The 25,091-nt window shown below is 38.3% G+C and overlaps 1 protein-coding gene across 4 annotated transcripts in view; it reads left to right on the top strand.

Moving 5' to 3' along the window:
• The window catches only part of SEC24B (SEC24 homolog B, COPII coat complex component), a 64,536-nt gene extending 39,967 nt beyond the window's left edge, over positions 1 to 24,569 (top strand). For all 4 annotated transcript variants that reach the window (XM_069459076.1, XM_069459075.1, XM_069459074.1 and 1 more), the window contains 17 exons: positions 646 to 748; positions 2,651 to 2,777; positions 3,428 to 3,537; positions 6,115 to 6,227; positions 10,425 to 10,543; positions 10,920 to 10,975; positions 11,222 to 11,428; positions 14,283 to 14,406; positions 14,825 to 14,983; positions 16,357 to 16,530; positions 17,517 to 17,627; positions 19,005 to 19,180; positions 20,098 to 20,235; positions 21,022 to 21,126; positions 22,134 to 22,226; positions 23,322 to 23,425; positions 23,668 to 24,569. In XM_069459076.1, coding sequence (XP_069315177.1) covers positions 646 to 748; positions 2,651 to 2,777; positions 3,428 to 3,537; positions 6,115 to 6,227; positions 10,425 to 10,543; positions 10,920 to 10,975; positions 11,222 to 11,428; positions 14,283 to 14,406; positions 14,825 to 14,983; positions 16,357 to 16,530; positions 17,517 to 17,627; positions 19,005 to 19,180; positions 20,098 to 20,235; positions 21,022 to 21,126; positions 22,134 to 22,226; positions 23,322 to 23,425; positions 23,668 to 23,782 — 2,134 coding nt within the window. In that variant the 3' untranslated portion in view covers positions 23,783 to 24,569. The remainder of the gene's footprint in view (positions 1 to 645; positions 749 to 2,650; positions 2,778 to 3,427; positions 3,538 to 6,114; positions 6,228 to 10,424; positions 10,544 to 10,919; positions 10,976 to 11,221; positions 11,429 to 14,282; positions 14,407 to 14,824; positions 14,984 to 16,356; positions 16,531 to 17,516; positions 17,628 to 19,004; positions 19,181 to 20,097; positions 20,236 to 21,021; positions 21,127 to 22,133; positions 22,227 to 23,321; positions 23,426 to 23,667) is intronic.
• The last annotated feature ends 522 nt before the right edge of the window (positions 24,570 to 25,091 follow it).

Here is a 25,091-nt window from a genome sequence, read left to right as displayed (position 1 = left end):
GGCTGCTCCTTTATTGATTCTTTGTTGACCTTAACTTGGAACCCTGCAAGTCGTAAGCGCTTCCTCTGGGAGGGTGACGGTGCTAGGCTGACATAAGGACAGAATGGGCCGGTCGCAGGCGGGCAAGGAGGCAAGACACACAACCACCTAAAGCAGATCAGACTTGCTGATGTCGTAGAAGCATGAGTGTATCTCAGATCACAGAGGAAGAGGTCATTCCTCCCGACTTGGGGAGTAGTTTCAGAAGAAACGGCAACTTGGATGAGTCTTGTAGTAACAGTGGTTGGTGAACAGGTGGAAAGGGGGCAGTGAGCGGGAAGACCATCAGTTCCGTAAAAATCAGAGGCCTTTTCACTCGTGTTTTCACTCCTCTTCACATCCTCCAGGCTGGCCACAGTGGAGTAACTGTCTTTTCCTGAGTGTGTAGTGCTTTTCCACCATGAAAGTGTTGACTCCTTAATTGACGTCTTTTGACATATGTTACACGTACACCTGCTTATTCAGGACCTTCCTGCTCATTTATAGTTGTGATAACATGCCCAGATGATTGTCACTCATACCCCTCAATGTTCTCAATTGTCTCACCTACATCAGTGTCTTTTCCTGAGAGCTCACGTTCTCCACGCTGTTTGTGTTTTTTTGCAGTTCATTTCGGTGCACTTTGACGAATATCCCCCAGACTCAGGCTTTGCTGAACAAAGCCAAACTTCCTTTAGGATTGTTGTTGCATCCCTTCCGAGACCTGACGGTAAAGTAACAGATCTTAAAATATTTGTGGGTACCGATGTGTGTGCTGTGCACAAGGCACTTAGATTTTGCATTTTCGTAGAATTTTCTTCCTCTTCTTTTGTTTGAAGTTAAGAAATAATCATTTCGGTCGCATTCAACGCTGCAATCGTTTTCTGAGCACCCGGCTTTGGGACGAGCCCTACACTAAGCAGCGGTGACAGAGAGATGATTAAATCACTGGCCTTGACCCCCCAAAAGTTCTTATCTAACAGGGGGCAAAGATGGAAAACAAATAATTACAGTGGAGGATATTAATACGTGCAGTTAATCGCCTTCTATGAGATATTTAGGGAGTGCGCGCAATATGAGAAGTCATTCCCTCTGGGCACAGGGACAGAAATTCTCCATATGTGATGAAATCTGCCGTGGATTTTAAAAGATTAGTAGTTTTTGCAGTTAGAACGGCCATAGCAGGTAGATATTAAACCCAAAGGAAGAACCAACAGTAGTGTCCACTTAGAGAGGAAAACTGATCATTCCTTAACAATTTCAGTAACCTTTGTGATAATAGGGAAAGTCCAGCACTTCAGATCTGTTGAACAAAAACATTACTTGTTTTACGTTTCTGCAGTCTGTTTGGTTTAATACCCAGCTTGCTGGATTTTTATACATCCTTCTGGTATTTCATGCAAATACGTTGAATGGAAACTAAATTTTTAAAACTTCAGAAATAATATTATTCGGAGACATTTTATTTGTACTTAATAAGTTGCATTTCTCTCACATGGTTTATTACTACTGTGGTTTTCTACCCTTCCTCCTGGTACTGGGTTTCTTTTGCTCTCATTCATCCAAAAAAAATTTATTGACCACCCATCATGCCAGATGCTGGGGGTGCGAAGGTCTGGAAGCTTCCTCGTGGAGCTTCCTTTCCTCCGAGGAACTACAGAAAGGATCACCATGAATAGAAAGTAAAACAGTTATAATACGCAATAAGTACCATGAATTCATTCATTCAGTAAATACTATTTAGTTACCTACAATACTATCACAATGGTAATCTCTAAACAAAGACAGTTAGTTTCCTGTATACATAGATGAGAGTTCTTCCCTAAATACAGATACCATATGTGATACCTTCTGGAAGTAAATATCACATCTCTGGGATGTAGAATTCTGGGTAATTTTTTTTTATTTTCTCATTTCCAGTTAACTTTATTTCCTGATTTTTTTTTTTTTTTTACAAAGGATATGTCGTTGTGTAATAAAAATAGTATATGTGAAAAAAATTAAATGCAAAGATATAAATGTTCATGTGTAGCCAGAATGAAATATCCTAAAATGATAACAGGGTTTAATTCAGGGACCTACTGTGTGATCTCTTAATCTTTTTTCATATTTTCTTAATTTTCTGCGTTGCATATAAAGTTCCTTTCCCAAAGTAAGCATAGGGATGTATTTTTCACAAAGGCATGTTGTGCTTGGCCTTTTCGGCTCCACGCCCACCGGGACGACTGTGGCTGTCTGTCCAGCCTGGCCTGATAGACTAGTGCCAGTGTAGTCGGTCGGCAGAAACAAAGGCATTTTTGTATGGCATATGTTTCTCTCGCATGGTATTTCTTGAGTCTAGCTGATGAGCTCTAACTTACGTTATTTTCTTGGCCAACGAGGCTTTACTTGTTAACAAGTAACTTTTATCACATTTGGTCTGACTTTAGTGTTATCTTATAGTTTGTGATAAGAGAAGGAGGAAATTTGATTGCTGCTTGCGTTGCTCAGCGCATCCCTGGACTTTATTAATCCATGTCAGGGTAAAACTGCACAAAACATGACTCGGGTTTCTGTCCTGTATGTGGAGCGGAGCTGCACGTGTTCTGTGTTTCCCCTTTTTCTGCTACAACATCTTTATTTTATTTCCTAGCAATTACCGGTGATAACGTCAAATACCATCGTGAGATGCCGATCTTGTCGAACTTACATTAACCCTTTTGTATCCTTCATCGATCAACGTAGATGGAAATGCAATTTGTGCTACAGAGTTAACGATGGTGAGTTTCAGATTCTTGAAATCAACATTTTAATACTATTTTCAACATTTTTTGACATTTTTGTCATTAGCTGGTTTCTCTCCTCATTGCTTTATCTTATTTTATTTATTTATTTATTTTGAGACAGAGTCTTGCTCTGTTGCCCGGGCTAGAGTGCCGTGGCGTCAGCCTAGCTCACAGCAACCTCAAACTCCTGGGCTCAAGCGATCCTCCTGCCTCAGCCTCCCGAGTAGCTGGGGCTACAGGCATGTTCCACCATGCCCGGCTAATTTTTTCTATATATATATTTTTAGCTGTCCATATAATTTGTTTCTATTTTTAGTAGAGATGGAGTCTTGCTCTTGCTCAGGCTGGTCTCGAACTCCTGAGCTCAAACAATCTGCCCGCCTCAGCCTCCCAGAGTGCTAGGATTACAGGCGTGAGCCAATGTGCCTGGCCCTTATCCTTTTTTAAAAGAGGGCTTTTAAGAGATTCATTTTTATTCTTTTTCTTTTTATTTTTTTCAGGGATTCATTTTTACCATTAAATGTTTGCAGAACTGTTGGTAAACCTCATATTGATGATAAAGGTGTTTATTTCTAGGCATGTATATGTGTGTTTAGTTACAAGCTGTGTTACTAAATTTGTATTGGATTCTACCTCTTCTCTAGTTCCTGAAGAATTCATGTATAATCCCCTCACCAGATCTTATGGAGAACCTCATAAACGACCAGAAGTTCAGAATTCCACTGTGGAGTTCATTGCTTCTTCAGATTACATGGTAACTGTTCAGTGTTGAAATTAGCTGTGGGACACAATTGTTTTGGTCATCTGTGATTGTGTTTAGTGAATTCTTACCCGGATTTTGAAGTTGTTTATAGTATTAATTTTTAACACTAGTACAGAAAGTTGATATTTACCCAGTAGAATACTCTTTCTAAAGGTTATTTGATCTCCTAGAAGAATGTATTACATCATTAAGAAATGTTAGTAATGTTTTATGATGAGCACTACCATCTATAATTTTGTCATTTTGATTTGATTACTTGCATGGAATGAATGTGGATATTCTTTTACCATTTAGCATTTAAGACCCTCAAAACAGAAAAATGTTCATTTTTGCCAAAAACGTAAGTTCCCAGGGTCTAAAGATATCACCATCTTACTAGTTCACCCAGTATAGATATCAAGATAGATGGATATGACTTCATTCTAATTTTTCTTTCTGTTTCAATCATAAAATTCTACCAATTCTTTAGTTATATTGATTCTAAGATTTCATTCTTTTTTCCACTTGCAAAAATGAATTCTTGGCCCAAGTTCTGCCCATCTTGTTTATTATATGTTCTCATTTTTAATGTATTTATAATAACTATGTTTCTTCCATATCCTCATTTCTAATCCTCGTCTGCAGAACTTTAAAATGCTCCTAGTTATCTTCCCTGTCTCCCAAAAAAAAAACAGAAAAAAAAAATCAAAAAAAAAAAAAAAACTCCTAGTAAAAATAGGTGAATAAGAGCAACTAATATGCGCTAAGTTCCTGGTACTTAATCCATCTTTTTTTTTTTTTTTTTTTGAGACAGAGTCTCACTCTGTTGCCCAGGCTAGAGTGAGTGCCGTGGCGTCAGCCTAGCTCACAGCAACCTCAAACTCCTGGGCTCAAGCAATCCTTCTGCCTCAGCCTCCCGAGTAGCTGGGACTACAGGCATGTGCCACCATGCCCGGCTAATTTTTTCTATATATTTTTAGTTGTCCATATAATTTCTTTCTATTTTTTAGTAGAGACGGGGTCTCGCTCTCGCTCAGGCTGGTTAATCCATCTTTATTTTGAAATTTTTATGGCCTTTTGTGTCTAGTTTAGTTTATGTCCACTTAACTACTATTTTCATGTCTGTTTCCATAGTAACTGTAATAAACTTTCTCTTGATCACTTTTACTCTCAACTTCTTACCTTCCTTAGAACATTATGTTCACAACTCTGTTCTGGGCCCTTAGGAATCTTAATCTAATTGAAGCGGTAAAGCAAGAAATAACCTTTAATTTTTGCCATATGATTCATATGACCCTTGGTTGGCGTATTTTTTGTATATTTTTATATATTTTTTATTATATTCTTTTATTTTACCTTTCTATAACAGCAATTTTCAAGCTTACTCCAAAGAAGAGAAAACAGTATAATGAACCACCCTTAACCTGTCACCAGGCTTCAACAATTACCAACATAAAGGCTGGGCGTGGTGGCTCACACCTGTAATCCCAGCACTTTGAGAGGCTGAGGCAGGAGAATTGCTTAAGCCCAGGAGTTCAAGACCAGCCTGAGCAACATAGCAAGACCCTGTCTCTACAAAACATAAAACAATTAGCCAGGCATGGTGGTGCACACCTGTAGTCCCAGCTACTGGAGAGGCTCAGATAGGAGGATTGCTTGAGCCCAGGAGGTTGAGGTTGCAGTGAGCTATGATGATGATGATGATGATGATGCCACTGCACTCTAGCTCAGGCAACAGAGCAAGACCCTGTCTCGAAAAACAAAACAAAACAATTATCAACATAAAGACTTTTAAAAAGACATATTTACAGTATATCACAAGGACTTTTTTTTTTAAAGAGGATCTCACTCCATCGCCTAGGCTGGAGTACGGTGGCATGACCATAGCTCACCATCACCTCAAACTCCTGGGCTCAAGCGATCCTCCTGCCTCAGCCTCCCGAGTAGCTGGGACTACAGGCATGCGCCACCATGCCCGGCTGATTTTTTCCTTTTCTTTTCTTTTCTTTTTTTTTTTTTTTTTTTGAGGGATGGAGTCTCACTATGTTGCCTAGGCTGGTCTCCAGTGATCCTCCTGCCTCAGCCTCTTGAGTCTCTGGAAATACAAGCAGTTTCTTTACACTTTGCACTTACACCAGGTGGCCCAGTAGCCGGTACTGATGGCAGGTTGTCAGGTTTAAAACTTACTTTTAAATGTTTTTAGGAATAAGGAAAGGATTTATGGAAAGAGAGCTTAGCATTAAATAATAAACAAGCTGAATTTTTAAAAAAAGACATCTTATTAGGTGATATTGTGAGACTCTGTCTCTTTAAAAAAAAGATATCTTAGCCAACGCTCCTTACCAGAAAACCGTTTAACCCGTCTACTTGGCCATTACTGTGTATTGACTGCCTTAATCCACAACCAGCTTTACAAGAAAAAAATTTAAAGAAAGGAATGCCATTTTTATTAGCACATAAAATCTTACAAAATAGCAAGCCTACTTGTGTATTCTTTGGTATACTATATTCAGCAAATACCCAGTAGTGATAGTGATGTAAAAAGAATAACTTGTACCTACTAAATAACATTATTTTTATTCCTTTCAGCTTCGTCCTCCCCAACCTGCAGTTTACTTGTTTGTTTTAGATGTGTCTCATAACGCAGTGGAGGCTGGATATTTGACAATTTTGTGCCAGTCGCTGTTGGAAAATCTAGACAAGTAAGAATTTTTTTTTCCTCATATTTGTGTGTGTGTGTATATAAATAGGAAATGTTTATTACCAATTTATGCAGTTGGCTTTTATTAAGTTTGGTTACATTCATCCATCAACTAAAGGGTACTTCTTGTCTACTATAGAATAAGGATCCTGCTACTCGAATTATTATGATTTATGACTTGGCATCTGAATCATAAAGTCATAGAAGTTTCATATTTAGTCAGGAACTTAGATCTTTTCTAACTTATCCCTCTGACTTAGCCGATCTGAACACTGGGGCCCAGAAAGCCGAACTTGGCCTGAGTGTGAGGAATTAGACAAGACTATTACCCAAAAGACAAAAGATAACAAATGTTGGCAAGAATGTGGAGAAAAGGGAACTCCTGCAAACTTTTGGGAATGTAAATTAGCACAGCCATTATGGAAAACAGTATGGATGTTCCTCAGAAAATTAAAAGTAGAATTACATATGCTCCAGAAATCCCACTGGGTCGTATGGTGATTCACGTGGAAATTAGTATGTTGAAGAGCCATCTGCACATCATGTTTATTGCAGCCTTTCTCATAAGAACCAAGATATGGAATCAGCCCAAGTGTCCATCAGTGGATGAGTGGATAAAGAAAATGTGGATTGGCCGGGAGCGGTGGCTCACGCCTGTAACCCTAGCACTCTGGGAGGCCAAGGCGGGAGGATCGCTCAAGGTCAGGAGTTCGAGACTAGCCTGAGCAAGAGCGAGACCCCGTCTCTACTAAAAATAGAAAGAAATTATCTGAAAAAAAAAAAAAAGAAAGAAAAAAAAGAAAATGTGGATTATGTGCAAATGGAATACTCTTCCACTTTTAACAAGAAAAAAAAAAGTGTTGTCATTTGTGATGCCATGGATGACCTTAGACGTCGTGTTAAATGAAACAGGACAGACACAGACAAATGCCACGTGATCTCACTCATAGGTGGAATCTAAAAAACTTGATGTCATCGAAGTAGAGAGCAGAATGGTTGTTAGCAGGGACAGGGTGCTGGTAGTAGCTCGCAGGACTGGGGAGATGTTGGTCAAAGGTACAAAATTTCAGTTAGATGGGAGGAATAAGTTCAAGAGATGTATTGTGCAACATCATGACTATAGTTAATAGCAATATGTTATACTCTTAAAAAATGCTAAGAGACTAGATTTGAAGTGTTCTCACTGTAAAAATAATAACTGTGAGGAAGTGCATATGTTCATTAGCTGGATTTAGCCATTCAACAAGGCCTATATGTTTTAAAACATTGTGTTGTACACGATAGATACATACGATTTTATTTGTCTATTTCAATAAAATAAAATTTAAAATAAACGAAAGAATTTATTAAAAAAAGAATCTGTAGGCCGGGCACGGTGGCTCACGCCTGTCATCCCAGCATTCTGGGAGGCCGAGGCGGGTGGACCGTTTGAGCTCAGGAGTTCGAGACCAGCCTGGGCAAGAGCAAGACCCCGTCTCGACTAAAAATAGAAACAAATTATATGGGCAACTAAAAAAATATATATATAAAATTAGTTGGGCATGATGGCACATGCCTATAGTCCCAGCTACTCGGGAGGCTGAGGCAGGAGGATCGCTTGAGCCCAGGAGTCTGAGGTTGCTGTGAGCGAGGCTGACTCCACAGCACTCTAGCCCAGGCAACAGAGCGAGACTCTGTCTCAAAAAAAAAAAAAAAAGGATCTATGTGAGAGAAATCTAGCCGTAATTTACGCCTAAGCAAGGAATTTTTTATAAGCTAGTTTTGATTGCACTAATGAGAGAATTTGCCAGATAAAGGGAAGGAGGGAATCATCTTTGTGCTCACTACGTTAGGGAGCCAGAAACTGAGCTCTTCTTCTTGGCACATGAGTGTTGAGGGTGTGTTGTGGAAATAGAAATAGAGTATAGACTAGGTGGTTTATACCTGGCTCTCGTTCCTTCTTCTGTGTCTGCCAAGATTGCTCATGAAGGAGCCTTTCAACTAGATTTAAAAATGAACCTCCCAAAACTCTGGAAAACAAAGTTATTTGCACATTGCTTTTTTTACTCCAACACCCACGAGAGATATGACTTAAGATTGTTAGTAAGAGTGCTTGGCTGCCGCAGTGGGTCTTGGCGTGTGTAGACGTGTCGGGGGTGGTTGGTGTGAATACTTTGTCACAAGTGCTCTGGGGATTCCGAAAGATTCTCATCCACCTTCCATTTGAGCTCGAGAGTCCTTGCCTTGTTGAGTGCTGCTTCTGGTCGCCACGGTCTGCGTATCACTGATCTTGGCTTGTAAAAGAAACTGATGACATGAAGACATAACCAGATTTTTTTTTTTTCGATTTCAAGTATCTTAGGGGGTACAAGTGTTTTTTGTTACATGGATGAATTATGTCATGCTGAAGTCAGGGTTTCAGTGTGCCCGTCACCAGAATAGCATATATTATACCCGATAGGTAGATTTTTATCCCTTGCCTTCCTCCCACCCTCCACCCTTCCTAGTGTCCAATGCCCATTACATCTCTTTATGACCATGCATATCCCTTATTTAGCCCCCACTTCTAAGTGAGAACATGGGGTATTTGCTTTCCCATTCCTGAGATATTTTACGTAGTATAATAGTCTCCAGTTCCATCCAAGTCGCTGCAAAGGACATTATTTCATTCCTTTGTATGGCTGAGTAGTATTCCATGGGGCGTGTGTGTGTGTGTGTGTGTGTGTGTGTGTGTATCTCACATTTTCTGTATCTGCTCATCAGTTGATGGACACTCAGTTTGGTTCCCATGTCTTTGCTATTGTGAATTGTGCCGCAATAAACAGTCGGTTGCAGGTGTCTTTTTTATAAAATGACTTCTTTTCCTCTGAGTAGATACCCAGTAGTGGGATTGCTGGATCGAATGGTAGCTCTACTTTTATTAATAGTTCTTTGAGGAATCTCCATACTGCTTTCCATAGCGGCTGTCCAATAATAGTTTACATTCCCACTGGCAGTATATAAGCATTCCCTTTCACCGCATCCACGCCAACATCTACTGTTTTTTGACTTTTTAATAATGGCCATTCTGACAGGGGTAAGGTGGTATCTCATTGTGGTTTTAATTTGCATTTCCCTGATAATTAGTGATGTTGAACATTTTCCCATATGCTTTTTGGCCATTTGTCTATCTTCTTTTGAGAAAAATCTGTTCACGTCTTCTGTCTTCTTTTTGATGGGGTTATTTGTTGTTTTCTTGGTGATTTGTTTGAGTTCTTTGGAGATTCTGGATATTAGCCCTCTGTCGGGTATACAGTTTGTGAATATTTTCTCCTATTCTGTAGGTTGTCTGTTTACTCTGTTGATTATTTCCTTTGCTGTGCAGAAACCTTTTAATTTAATTAAGTCTCATTTATTTTTGTGGTTGCTGTATTTGCTTTTGGGGGTCTTAGTCATAAATTCTTTGCCTAGGCCAGTCAGTTTTCCATAACACTAGTAATCCTTCATGCTTTGATGCACATTCTGTTTTGGCATCTTAAGATATTTGAAGATATTTTAAAGGCATTGCTAAAACAAATTGCATAACTGAAGTTAACATAGTTGGTGGTACTGTGAAATATACTTCTTGTAAGATGAGGCATCGGTTTTATTATTAATAAGGAAATGGCAATTTATTCTTTTATATGGTGGCATTCACTTTTGAAAAAATTTTAAAAGATTGATGATAGATAAATGTTTCCATGTTTTTTAATGGGGTCTTTGTTTAAAATTTTACACATTAAAATCTGATTTGCATTATATTCAATCTTTTCTTAGAAAATACTCATTTGTCATTCTGCCCTTAAACAAAATATACCATTGTGGTAGAATTGGAACTGAAAATATGAGTTATGTTTTCACTGTTTTCACTGAAAAAGAATATGTTTCAAAGGCAAGTTAGCAAGCAATCTTTTGTGTTTTTTAATCCTTTTGTTTTTAGTTTTGGTTTATTCTTATCTCAATATGGAGTAGTTCGGTTTTCTGAAGTGTGAATTTTAAATATGTCAAGTGGTTTCATCTGAAAATGGCAAATTTCATCCTTGATCTTTTCTGATATATATTAGTTTAGAATAGGGGTCAGTGTTTGGTCACCCATAAAAAAGCGTATATGTAATTAGACTCAGTTTACTATTTCATGATTTTCTGAAAGAAAATATGTTACTGAGCACTTTGAATTTAAAATTGTCTTTTTTATCTTTAGGCTTCCTGGAGATTCACGAACAAGAATAGGATTCATGACCTTTGATAGCACTATTCATTTCTACAATTTACAAGAAGGATTGTCACAGCCTCAAATGTTGATTGTGTCCGATATAGATGGTAGGCGGTCAGAAAAATAAGTTTTTCCAATTATAGATTTTGAGATGGGGGCTGCTTTATTTTACAATACACGTTATATGCTGTGAGAATAATTTCATGCACTTTGGTATCTGTTTTGAAATAATTTTTTTTCTGGAAATGACTTGATTCTAAGTTTTTTATGCCTGTGTATATATTATACACACAAGTATGTGTAATATATAGAGAGCATATATACTTAATAAAGTAATATTATAGTATGTATTACATGTATGACCTGATAAAAACTAACATTTTCTAAAAAAAAAAAAACAAAAAAAAAAAACACCTAACATTTTCTAATTTGTTATATTCTTTTGACTTGATTTGTTAATGAAAATATATGTTTTTCCCATAGATGTTTTCCTGCCTACACCGGACAGTTTACTTGTGAATCTATACGAAAGTAAAGAGGTGAGATTGATTTATTTTTCTTAACGTATCAAAATATCTCTGTTATTTCAACTGTTAACTGAAATGTGTGGTGTTTGCTTACTTGATATATTAATATTGCAAACAGTAACAATGTAGGTAGCCTGTCTGTTGACTCCTCAGTTTATAGTCCCCAGAAACGCAGGGACACGTAGTATACTCTGGAATGTTTTTAAGAATATTGCCGTGAATGCTCAGTAATTCAACTTTCAATCTTTGTTTTCCCAGCTTATAAAAGACTTACTGAGTGCATTACCAGATATGTTCACCAATACGAGAGAAACTCACAGTGCCCTTGGTCCTGCGCTTCAGGCTGCCTTTAAATTAATGTCTCCAACAGGTGGCCGTGTGTCTGTATTTCAGACACAGTTACCTTCCTTGGGTGCAGGGCTGCTGCAGTCCAGAGAAGATCCTAATCAGAGGTCAAGTACAAAGGTACTGTACATTTAGTTTCTCTGTCATGTTCAAGATGCTGTTTTCTACCTCTATGGACTGTGTAATTACTTATTATTCTACTTTTCTACATCATTAATAATAAAAAAACTGGTAAGAGAATTTAACTCAAATTCTTTGTTTTTGTGTTGCAGTATATTATTAGTTTTTTTTTTTTTTTTTTTTTTTTGAGACAGCATCTCACTCTGCTGCCTGGGCTAGAGTGCCGTGGCGTCAGCCTAGCTCACAGCAACCTCCAACTCCTGGGCTCAATCGATCCTCCTGCCTCAGCCTCCCAAGTAGCTGGGACTACAGGCATGTGCCACCATGCCCGGCTAATTTTTTCTATATATATTTTTAGTTGTCTCCATAATTTCTTTATATTTTTAGTAGAGATGGGGTGTCACTCCTGCTTAGGCTGGTCTTGAACTCCTGACCTTGAGCGATCCACCCGCCTCGGCCTCCCAGAGTGCTAGGATTACAGGCGTGAGCCACCGCACCCAGCCTGTATATTATTTTTATTACTGTACAAGTCTTAGAAAATTTAGAAATCGTTTATTGTAACCCTTCCGTTTTACAGATGAGGAAAGTATCTTGCTATTTAATGGTAAAGATGTGGCTTGATTTTCTGACTCCAGTGCTCTTTTTTATTACATAAGTGGTAAACTTTACTAAATGCAAGCCATTATAATTTCATGTGCTCATACTAATAAACTTTTAAATTATAAATATAATACAGATCATTGTATAAAACTTGGAAAGTGAAGCTAGGTGTGGTGGCTCACACCTCTGATCTAGCACTTCGGGAGGATGAGCAGGGAGGATTGCTTGAGGCCAGGAATTTGAGACCAGCCTGAGTAAGAGCCTGACACTGTCTCTACACAAAGTAGAAAAATTAGCCGAGCGAGCACGGTGGTGGTGTGTGCCTGTAGTCCCAGCTACTCGGGAAGCTGAGGCAGGAGGGCCAGGGGTTTGAGGTTGCTGTGAGCTATGATGATGTCACTACACTCTAGCCCCAGCAACAGAGCAAGACCCTGTCTCAGAAATAATTATTGAAACTTGGAAAGTGAAGAAAAGTATAAATTGTCTATAATCTCATGAAGATATTAGCATTTAGTTATACAAACACACAAATAGGCATAATTGGGCATCATACAAACATACTGTATTTTTTAACTGGTATTTTCCCTCCTTCCCCCCCCCCCCCTTTTTTGCCTTTATTTACTTTCTAAATTTGTGAGGTATTAACTGGCCTTTTTCATTGGCGAGTATTTTGTGGGCATTCTCTGAGGTCCCTAGAACTCTAAAAAAAACCATATATATGTGTATATGTACCTTTTAGTAAATGTAAAAGTACTTGGGTTTTACATGAAGATTTGGTGAGGGCATTTTTAATCTCTTATTTCAAATAATAAACTAGAACATTCCTTTTTGTTTTGTACATGAGTTCTGTGAAACTTCAACTTATATTTGAGAAAATGCCATAACAGTTAAAAGGATGAATTGAACAGTTTTAATAGTGTCACAAATCTTTAGCCACATATTCAGCTTGTCCTTGGGAGAAACTCCTAGAAGTAAAATTATTGGGTCAGAAGGCATAAACTTTATTCAAGTTATTAAATAAATTTTCTTTATTAGGGTTTTTTATTGACCTGTACTCTTCAGGATTCTCATTCTCTAGTTACCACTGAGTATTGTTGCTTTTTTATTCACCAATTTGCCAGAGAAAAATGGTACCATATTTCAGTTTACATAGAAATTATATTTTTAAATTGCTTTTGAGAAAGAAGCTGATTTCAAATAAACTAGGACAAATGTATTTTTTAAACTCATCAACAAATACAGCTAGTATTCAGTTCATTGATCTATTATAGTCCATTATAAATTACTGTGATGTTTGGAACCCAGGAATGAATTCTTTGATACAGTTTTGTTTCTTGTTTAACTTTCAAAAATGTTCTCTATCTGCCTGGTATTCAAAAGCTTCAGTATCTGTTCTGGTTTACGTATTCCTTCATACCCTTTATTCCTTATATTAGAGTAAACTGTAACATAATGATCATACAGTATAATTAACAGGATTAAGCCAAGCTCAGTGGCTCATTTATGTAATCCCAGCTACTTGGAAGCCAAGGTGGGAGGATCGCTTGAGCCCAGGAGTTTGAGGCTGCTGTGAACTATGATTACACCGCTGTACTCTAGCCTGGGTGATAGAGTGAGACCTTATCTTAAAAAAGAAAAAAAAGCATTAACATTTTGTTAGGCAATATAACATGGTGATTAAGAACTTGGAGACTCTTAGCAAGTTTTTTTTTCTCTTCTGGGAGAAAAAAAAAAACAGCTTGGAGACTCTTTCTCCAGTGCCACCATCTCAGCTCAAGTTTCCTCATACCAAAAGGAAAACCTTCCTTAGTTGTTTATTCTATCATGTTATTATGTAACAGTTTTAACAACAGTTAGCAGCGCTCACTCTGGAGCCAGACTTCTTAGGTTTATATTTTGGCATCCACTTCTCAATAACTGTGTAATCTTGGGCAAGTTACTTACTTAATCAGTTTTTGCCTCAGTTTCCTCATCTGCAAAATGTAAATAATAAAAACCATGTGAAATATGTGTTATGAAAATTAAATTATTTAATTTCTATCAAACATCTCAAGCAGCGCTGGTGCATACGTGCTTTTTTGTAAACATAAGCTGTTCTTACTGTAGGAAATCTATGCCCACTGCCTAGACATTTTAAAAACTCTGTAGTTTGGTAGGGGGAAAGAGGTTATCCTCTTTCTTATTATAAGAGTGACATAAAAATGTGTGCATAATTAAAGATTTCTAGCTGTTTCTTTATGATATGTTGACTTAGGTGGTCCAGCATCTTGGCCCTGCAACTGATTTTTATAAGAAACTCGCTCTAGATTGCTCAGGACAGCAGACTGCGGTGGATTTATTCCTTCTGAGTTCACAGTATTCTGATCTTGCTTCTCTAGGTAAGGAGACAGCACTGTGTGTATCTGTCTACACCAACATTTTAACACGTAACTAAATCTAAACTCTTCAGGGAGCATTCTCAGTATATGGGGGGAGAACGTCCTGTGAATTAGCTACAGAATATCTATCTATGAAAACTATCAGTGAACTCTAAAGCACTATGCAAATATAAAATGCCCTTAGTGTTTTGTTTGTCTAAAATGATTCCCTTACCATTCTGCTCAATAATAAACTTTATTGTATGTTACATTTTGTAAATGTTTCTGTTTTCTCAGATTTATGTGCTATTCGTATTTCGACAGCTTGAATTTTCTCATTATGACTTATATTTATTCATACTGTGGAGGCTGTAATGCTACTGGACAAGCAAAATATTATTATTTCGGTGGCTAATACTTTCTGTATTTCTCTCTAAAGCTTGCATGTCCAAGTATTCTGCGGGATGCATCTATTATTATCCGTCTTTCCACTACACTCACAACCCTTCACAAGCAGAAAAGTTACAAAAAGACCTAAAACGGTATCTCACAAGAAAAATTGGATTCGAAGCTGTTATGAGAATAAGGTGTACTAAAGGTATGAAGTTGTAAAATTTAATGCTCTATGTTAAATACTTATATCAAAATCAAGAAGCATTTCGTGTATTGCCTACCTATGATGATGACTGTTCATCTGGAAGACTTTCTGTTTGCTCCACTTAGCTCCCACCCTGTTATAAATACATATAGTTACTGGGCCAGGCACGGTGGGTCCTGTCTGTAATCCCAGCACTTTGCTTGAGCCCAGGAGTTCAAGACCAGCCTGGGCAACATAGCAACGCCCCCTCTCTACAAAAGAATAAGAAAAATTAGCCAGGTGTGGTGGCGCACACCTATAGTCCTAGCTGCTCAGGAGGCTGAGGCAGGAGGATCACTTGAGCCCAGGAGTTCAAGGCTGCAGTGAGCTATAATCATGACACTGTACTCTAGACTGGACAACAGAGTGAGATCCAGTCTCTAAAAAACTCTCTCTCTCTCTCTATATATATATATAGTTATAGTTACTGACTAATCGCCCAATTTTTTAAAATAACTTGAATAAGTGGACAAAAGTAATGTTTTGCTTTACTCAGAAAGAACCTAAGAAAGCTTATATTGGAAATCATTCGAGAAAGAGAATTAGGAGAATAGGGAAGATCTTAAATGAAAATTGTCAAATTAAGGATCTTTGCCTTCATAATTATTTAATTTATATTTCCTTGGTTTTATGCGAATTTTTTGGGGAGGGATTCTGATCCCTTATTTTAAGTCTGAGATGAGCTGTGTGGTAACCTTCATTTATTTAATTTTGTACATTAGGTCTATGTCTGACTTCAAATCACATATGAGAAATGTTAATAAGATTAGGTATCAATATAAATTAAATGTATAGTCTGCGTTGGTTTTTTTTTTTTTTTGACAGAGTCTTACTCTGTTGCCCAGGCTAGAGTGCTGTAGCGTCAGCCTAGCTCACAGCAACCTCCAACTCCTGGGCTCAAGCGATCCTCCTGCCTCAGCCTCCCGAGTAGCTGGGACTACAGGCATGCACCACCATGCCCGGCTAATTTTTTCTATGTATATTTTTAGCTGTCCAGATCATTTCTTTCTATTTTTTTTAGTAGAGACGGGGTCTTGCTCTTGCTCAGGCTGGTCTCAAACTCCTGACCTCGAGCGATCCACCCGCCTCGGCCTCCCAGAGTGCTAGGATTACAGGCATGAGCCACCTCTCCCAGCCTGCCTTTTATTAATATATAAGCTGTATTGGTTGTTTGAGTTAGTATTTTAGAAACTCTGCCTACACTTCAACCGTACTCCCCGGTTAGCTTTTTGATTCAAAATCAGAGACCTCTGTGACTTTAAAAAGTAACTTTAGCTTGAGCTAAAGATCCTGCTGTTACCTTCATCTTTTATATGAAGTTTTCTCTTTTTTAGGTCTTTCAATGCACACTTTTCATGGAAACTTCTTTGTCCGTTCCACCGATTTATTGTCCCTTGCCAACATCAACCCTGATGCCGGGTTCGCGGTGCAGCTGTCGATCGAAGAAAGTCTGACAGATACGTCCTTGGTGTGTTTTCAGACGGCCCTGCTATACACATCGAGCAAAGGTAACGGTGACAGAGGTGAAGTTCAGCCTGCAGCGCCAGTCCCCCCTCCCGTCCCACGCTCTTCAGTGGGGCGGGGAGAACAATGGGAAGTAATGGAATTTGCATTCGTTAATCAAATATATGTCCTGTTATTTTCTTTCTTTTTTTTAACACTCACTTTTGAATCTTTAAACGATATAATTTTTTTTTTTGTTGTTGTTGTTGTTGTTGAGACAGAGTCTCACTTTGTTGCCCAGGCTAGAGTGCCGTGGCGTCAGCCTAGCTCACAGCAACCTCAGACTCCTCGGCTTAAGCTATCCTACTGCCTCAGCCTCCCAAGTAGCTGGGACTACAGGCATGCGCCACTATGCCCGGCTAATTTTTTTATATAGATTTTTAGTTGTCCATATAATGTCTTTCTATTTTTAGTAGAGATGGGGTCTCACTCTTGCTCAGGCTGGTCTCGAACTCCTGACCTTGAGCGATCCACCCGCCTCGGCCTCCCAGAGTGCTAGGATTACAGGCGTGAGCCACCGCGTCCGGCCGATATACTTTTTTTGATTTGTGGGAGATTCCATCCCTAGGATTGTATGTTTCTGGCAAACAATTCATGCTAAATCCAGCTCTGCCATCTTTCCTTTGCATTATTTCTTGCCCCATAAAGTTAACAACTGCATAGCAATTAAGGCCTTCGTTTGTTATTTGACCGTCTTACATTTTCTGATAATTTTATTCTGTCGGATGTGGTTTGTTAAAATACAAGCTAGAACTTAACGTTCAACTGTATATGAACTATAGTATATGTTCCTAAGTCTACCTTTAGATTCGAGAGTGTGTGATTTTCTTTAAAGCATGTTAACCAGGAAACTTTATTTTTGCATTTCACAATCTTCTTGGTGATTGAATCCAGCCAAAACAATAGCTCGAATAAAATTTTGACATGGTTGCTTTGTTTCTGTTCTGGTGCCGTGTATTTTGCAATACCACTCATTCATGGTTCTGTTCAGGTGAGCGGAGGATCAGAGTGCACACGCTCTGCTTGCCAGTGGTAAGTTCGCTGGCAGATGTGTACGCAGGAGTGGATGTACAAGCCGCCATCTGCCTCCTGGCAAACATGGGTGAGTCAAAAAATGAAGGAATAGGTGAAACACATTTTTCTCTCTTCAAAACCGAAGCCAGGTTGTTTTTCTTTTACCTTAGAAATCTCTTATTCAAAAAGTATATGCTTCACATTTTTATTCACCGCAGTGTCAGTTAGACTGTTCTGATGTTTCTTGCTAATTCTTAGTTTAAAAATCTTTTGGGGAATTCGTAATCACTAAAAACTGGTAAAAACCTCAATGTTCTTCAGCTAATCAATGTATGCACAAACTATGGTGTATACCCATGCACTGTAATACAACTCAGCAATGGCAAGGAGCGAACTATCCAATACTTGAACAAACATTCATGACTCTTAAAGACATTGTGCTAAGTGAAAGAAGCTAGATTTAAAAAGTGCATAGCTACGATTCTATCTGGATGACATTCAGGAAAAGAGAAAACTATCAGGTGGAGAATAGATCAGTGATTGCCGGGGTTGAGACAGAGTGGGGTTGTACCAAAAAGAGACTGTGTACTCAACACATAACCACCATAGAACCATGCTCAAAATACAGATTTTACCGTATGTCAGCTTTAAAAAGAATCCTTTAGGGAATTAATATAGCACTGAATGTTTTGTTGTTAACAAATTTGCCTTATAGATTAATTTAGACATGAAATAAGTCTTGCTATTTCTCATGAAGTCCTAGAGAAAAACCGTCATTAATACTCATTTGGGACAAATTTATAATAACATTCGCTAAAGGATCCCAGTTTTTTAACTATCGTTTTGTATCTAGATTTTGAATTAATTATACCATAACTGTTTTTCAGTCTAATTTTATTTTTAATGCTTAGGCGTATGCATAGGTTATCTCTATTTTAATAAAATATATTCCTGAAGGAAAATAAGCTTCACATTGATACGTCTCTTCAATGTCTGCGTGGAAAACCTATGTTCATTTTGCCCTCTTCAAAAATTTGTTGACCTAGAATGCTCTGTAAAGAAGATTTTAGAGGATCACAAGGGATAATAACTCAGATTGGAGAATCTACATTGATTGTGCAGGAAAAAATGATGCACGTGACTTCCATTGGAATACTGGGAACCTGCCCAGGGCTTTCTCAGTAGACGGACAGTATACATTCCCTAACATCAGTGGTGGCTAAGTGTTTTAGACTTAAGAGATTAAAACAAAAACGTCCAAAAGAACCTAAGCTTGTTCTGATTGTCAGATTTAGTTCAGAAAAAAATGTATATTAAGACATTTGAACTGAGGGATCAGAAGTGCATTTTTCCATGCTAAAAACTCAAATTTTGTTTTTTTTTTTTTTAAATACTACTTACACATTTGATACTGTGCTTATTGGAATCTAATGGTGAAATGCTTTTCATTTCGGTTGCTTCACAGCTGTGGATCGGTCGGTTTCGTCGAGTCTGTCGGATGCCAGGGACGCCTTGGTGAACGCCGTCGTGGACCCGCTGTCGGCCTACGGCTCGACCGTCTCCAATCTGCAGCACTCCGCGCTGGTAGCGCCCAGCTCCCTCAAGCTGTTCCCTCTCTACGTCTTGGCCCTTCTCAAACAGGTGGCTTTCCATGCACTGTTTTATTTCATAAGGGTTTTGAAATTTTTTCAAATACATATATGAAAAAAATGCGATCCAGGTGGTTGTTCTGTAATACTTAACTAGAGGGATTATACACTCTAGCATTGGAAAAGCCAAAGAGACAGGTCAATGGAAAATGAAGGTATCTAAATACACGATGACTCTAGTGAAACCGTATGTTCTCTTTGTTCTGTATGTGTGAGCAATTTGAATAATGGTGCGGTCATAGCTCACTCTTTTTTTTTTTTTTTTTTTTGAGACAGAGTCTCGCTCTGTTGCCCGGGCTAGAGTGAGTGCCGTGGCGTCAGTCTAGCTCACAGCAACCTCAAACTCCTGGGCTTAAGCGATCCTCCTCCCTCAGCCTCCCGAGTAGCTGGGACTACAGGCATGCGCCACCATGCCCGGCTAATTTTTTGTATATATATATTTTAGTTGTCCATATAATTTCTTTCTATTTTTAGTAGAGACAGGGTCTCGCTCTTGCTCAGGCTGGTCTCGAACTCCTGACCTCGAGCAATCCACCCGCCTCGGCCTCCCAGAGTGCTAGGATTACAGGCGTGAGCCACCACGCCCGGCCCATAGCTCACTCTTAATTTGTCCTTCTAAAGAGATTCTCAGGACAGGATCTAATATTTACCAAACATCTTTCCATGTCCCAGGCACCATTGTAGCTATCGTCTTATTTAATCCTCACAGCCACCTAGGGAGGTGTTATTTTCCTTCTGTCTTACGGGGACAGTACAGTTCAGAGAAGCTAAGCAACTTGCTCCATTGTAGAGCTGAGAGTTGACTCCCGGTGTGTCTGATTTGAATTCCATGCTTTTTCCAGGACTGATAATACCTATTTGCTTTAATATTTATATTTTACTTCAAAACATGTATCTTTTTCCTTGTAGAAAGCATTTAGAACGGGGACAAGCACACGCCTGGATGATCGCGTGTACGCCATGTGTCAGATCAAGTCTCAGCCACTTGTCCATCTGATGAAGATGATTCATCCCAACTTATACAGGATAGACAGATTGACAGACGAGGTAGGCATCTTAATGCCTTTGAAATTTTTAAATTTGAGCATACTTGAGTGTCTTGATTCTACAGTTAAGGCAATAACATAATATCAACTATTTTTTTCCATTCTTCCCCACCACCCCCATGGTAGTAATACATGAATTAAGGACACAAGCTTTGGATCTGATTGGATGATGGGACTCTCAGATACTATCAGTGGTTATGGAGTTTTAAAAAACGGTTTCATATGAGAAGTAATTTATCTTGTGGGTTTGGTTATAATATTTATTACAAAGCTAAGTTGTAGAGTGGACATTTCCGTTTGTATTTTGTAGGTATTGACTGTTTCTGATATGATCAGTTGAAATTTTGATTACACAGTAAACCAAATCTGGTATCCAATAATAACTTCAGTGTGCCAATATGTAGTGGAGGGTCTTTTTTCTTCCATATGTGAAAACTATATTCTTTGGAATTAGTATGAATTCCAGGCATAGTATTGTGTCACTAAAGAAATGTAAAAGGTGTCTTGCTGTGCAGCAGTCAACAGTTACACTTTTCGTATATCCTAACCCCAAAAGGGAAGGAAATGTGATAGGTTGTTTTACATATTCATGTCTTCGCTTTTTTAATTTGAATACATCTGAAGGTCGTGATTCTGCAGCCAAGATGGTAACACATGATCAATATTTTTTGCATCCTACGAAGCTCTCAAGGGTCATTTTCCAGTATTTCATAAAGAGTAGCCATTCCCTCCCAGTCTATGGCGGCAGCGACGTAAGCTCATTCACACTCTGTCTTTGTCTTTTCAGGGCGCAGTGCACGTTAATGACAGGGTTGTGCCTCAGCCACCTCTTCAAAAACTGTCCGCAGAGAAGCTGACCAGAGAAGGCGCTTTCCTAATGGACTGTGGCTCTGTAAGCACCCTCTATGACAAGCTTCACTCTGTTTCAGCTGGGAAAAAGAAACACTTGGAGGGTCCAGCCCTGTTAGAGGAGACAGTGAAAGGTGGATTGGGAACTGAGAGGCGATAAGGGGGTAGATGCTCCCTGGTGGTCTCTTCCAGAAAGCCTTTCTTCTTCCCCTCTCTTACCGACCTTCCTGGCGCCTTTGCACCTCCCCGTGCCGGGCACGCTTGAGCCCAGAGTTAGAAACCAGCCTGGGCAGCACAGCGAGCTCCGTCTCTTAAAAAAAAGATTGGTTACTGGTACTAGAGGTCAATTCACTGTAAACTTTTCTAGTTGGACGTAATTGTATACTGATGTATATTATAGGTTAATAAACTATAATACCATGGATTGTTTACTATCATGGAGTATATATACTTGATAAAGAGAAGAGATAAATTCCTGTCTTCAAGGACTTTACCATACAGAATCATAAAATTTAAAAGGACCGCAAGAGTTCACCTAGCTCAGCTTACATCCATTGTCAGAAATTTCATTGATGATTTAGGAGATTAGAACTCTCTGGACAGGGCCAGCGGTGAAGGGTGTCAGAATGGTCAGGATAGCTTCAAAATGGTACCTCATGAGCTGGAAGAGAATTAGGACAGCCACAGAAGAGAGGGAAACACATGAGTTAAAATATAGAGACAGTAATTGAAATAGTGGATGGGAAACAGTGAGTCGATTATCCCGATTAAAACGTTGCATTCCTATGGGGGAAGTAAGTAAAGAAGAAGGTAAAATATATTTTATGGGAAACCTTAGAATTTAAGCAAAGAAGATATGAACCACTCTAGATTCTTAGATGGAGATTTACAACGTACCAATGATAGGTTTGCATGTCACTTTTCTGTTTGTCCCTACTGTATTTGAGATACTTTACCTCTTTTATGCATGATAATCTTGAGGAACATTAGCTATAATGGGTTTTCTTTACTATTAGGGAGTTTTAATATTTTGTTGCCTTTTGTTTTTAGGTTTTTTATATTTGGATTGGGAAAGGCTGTGACAATAACTTCATAGAGGACGTGCTTGGGTATCCTAATTTTGCATCCATACCACAGAAAATGGTCAGTGGGTTTTGTACAACTTTAACTTTTTGTTTGCTTGTTTGTGACTTATTTGTGTGTGTTTGCTTGTTAATGACTAAAACCTAGTGGACTGGGAGACTGAAACAAGAAGAGCCCAGGAGTTCAAGGCTGCAGTGAGCTATGGTTGTGCCTGTGAATAACCACTGCATTGCAGCCTGGGCAACATAGTGAGACCCTGTCTCTTTCAAAAGGCAAAAAAAAAAAAACGAATACAGTCTGAAGAGAGTCTAGTACATGTATAAGTATAATGTGACCCTATTTGTATTTTTAAAAATGTGTTTGTATGTATAATAATAATAGCTCTGTATACACTTAGAAAATATCTGAAAAATTTATATCAAAATGGAAATGTTTTTGTTTTTATACTTTTTAAACACTGACATGAATTATGAATGTAATTAACACAAACATTTTAATTTAAATTTTATTACATGCTATATATACTTTGAATTATTTAGTCTACTATTAAGTTGGCTTTTAAAAAGAAAAATAAATCTTACCTTTATGTATACGTGTGTGTGTATATATACACACACACAAATAATAGACTTTTAGATCTTTTTAAAATAGTCTTGCATATAGTTTTAAAATACATTTTACACATCCACACTGTTCTTTGAAATTCCTTACCTTTGAACTTTAAGGATTAAAGGAAATGAATTAAATGAAATTCTCCCAGAACGTCTAATTTCAGACTAGGATATAATGTATAATTGTTAAGGGAATTTGGACTCAATGGTAATCCCCTTCATTTGAATATTTCCTTTAGAAGAAGCATAAAGGTGCCACACAACACCAGTGACATGCTAATTAATATTGTGCGTTTTATTGACTTATCCAGAAAAGCTCAATATTCAGGTAGAATAAATACTTACTAAACATATTGTATTGACTTATCCAGGAAAATAGAAACGTATTTGTCGACCATTTGAATTTTGTTTGTCTTGTTGCTGCTGTTGGCGGCTGGGGACCCGAGTGCTGGCAGGTGTTTGGTGGTAACGGGAACCATGATTTAGTTCTAAATACTGCTGAAGTCTATAAGAAAGGAAATGATTTCCTAATTCCTTTCCCCAGACACATCTTCCAGAACTAGACACGCTTTCATCGGAAAGAGCCAGATCCTTTATAACGTGGCTTAGAGACAGCAGACCATTGAGCCCAGTCCTTCACGTGGTGAAGTAAGTAGTTTTGCAAGTTAATCATGAAGTCGCCTTTTCCCGTGCAATCTGTATGCAATTGCTTGTCTTCAAAACAAACTTTAAATAATGGCAAAGTATATTCTGGTGTTAGAATGTCGTCACTTGATTCATAACCCGAGTTCCGTTTTCTGACGTCTCCAGGTATCAGTACTATTTTAAATGTGTAATTATTCTTTTTAAGAGTATGCATTTTTAGACAGATGCCCTCTTCTCTTCTTCAGAGACGAGAGTCCTGCCAAAACGGAATTTTTTCAGCATTTGATCGAAGACCGGACAGAAGCTGCGTTCTCTTACTATGAATTTCTGCTTCACGTTCAGCAGCAGATTTGTAAGTGAAGTGGAATCACATCGAGTAAGAAGAAAAAGAATCCACACCTAGGTATAGAGCTTAATCTGTCAGAGAAGCGCTTAGGCAATTTCGGTGCAGTCCTGTGTTGTTACGAGACACGGTGCTCGGCGCCCTGGGCCTTTGGCGTCTGGGGCTTTGGCACCAGGGCCAGGGGGAGAAAGAAAGTGGCAGGTTTTCTCCAGCCTAAATTAGCGGTAATGCTGACGCCGCGTCACCACGTAGGTTTTGAATGGGTTCTACCCCTTTCCGGCAGGCTGGCAGTGCCACGCGCTGTTCATTGCAAGCTGGCAAATTCACGTAGCTCTGTGCAATGATACGTCATAATGTAAAATTAGATAAATGCTTTCTTCTTATAATTAACATAACACTCTGGACTTGAACTCTGACAAGAGATGCCCAAAGGCAGTGGTACCGTGTTAACTCGTTTATATGAATTACTTTTTAACAAGGAATGATTCTTATTCATTAAATGAACTCAACATTTTCCCTGTAAAAAAAAAAAAACAACCAATAGAGTTTCAGTACATGAACTATAGAAAAAGTATATATATATGATGTACATAAATGTTACATTTGTAAAGAAAATGTAAAAATTTAACTACAAAATATGAATTGCTTAAACTGTGCTGCATTGTTGGATGACAACTCTTTTTGTCACAGTTAGAGAATGAGGTTGATTAATGCATATTATGAATTGAGTCCACAAAGGAAACACAAAACTCTTTGTAATCTGTTAAATCTTTTATGTGGATTTATTTATGATCAGCCTACTAATTAAAAATATTTTGCTTGACAATATGGTTTGGTGGTTTTTTGGGGGGGTTTTTTTGTTTGTTTGTTTTTGTGTGGGGGTTGGTGGGTTTTTTTTTTAACATATAGGTTATATTGAATTTACTACTTGGGGAAATGCAGTGATATTGCGTTTCAGTTAGTCATACATGTAAATCAGTACGTTTTCATTTGTCTGTGGACCTCACCAAGTACTTATTCTGTTTGTACCCTAAAAAACAAATGGTGCTACTTTCAAACTATTCTCAATGACTACGTATAATCTTAAGTTCTTTCTCATTTAAATTAGACATTTTTCCGCATACTTATAGCAAGAAACTTTTAATGACATGTGACTATCCTATTCATTTAATTGACTTTAAGATTACCATCTTGAGTTTGGAGAGTGATTTTATTCTGATCAAGAAATAACAGTAACGGCGTATTTACTATAAAAACTGTTGATGATCCGTCACATTGTGGAATGGAATTTTATTCCGTGTCCTCTGAAAGTCCCCTTCAACACAC

This window comes from Eulemur rufifrons, chromosome 26, assembly GCF_041146395.1.
Source record: "Eulemur rufifrons isolate Redbay chromosome 26, OSU_ERuf_1, whole genome shotgun sequence".
Classification (NCBI taxonomy): Eukaryota; Metazoa; Chordata; class Mammalia; order Primates; family Lemuridae; genus Eulemur; species Eulemur rufifrons.
Note: the sequence above shows the minus strand (reverse complement) of the source record. Positions and strands in the feature narration are given on the sequence as shown.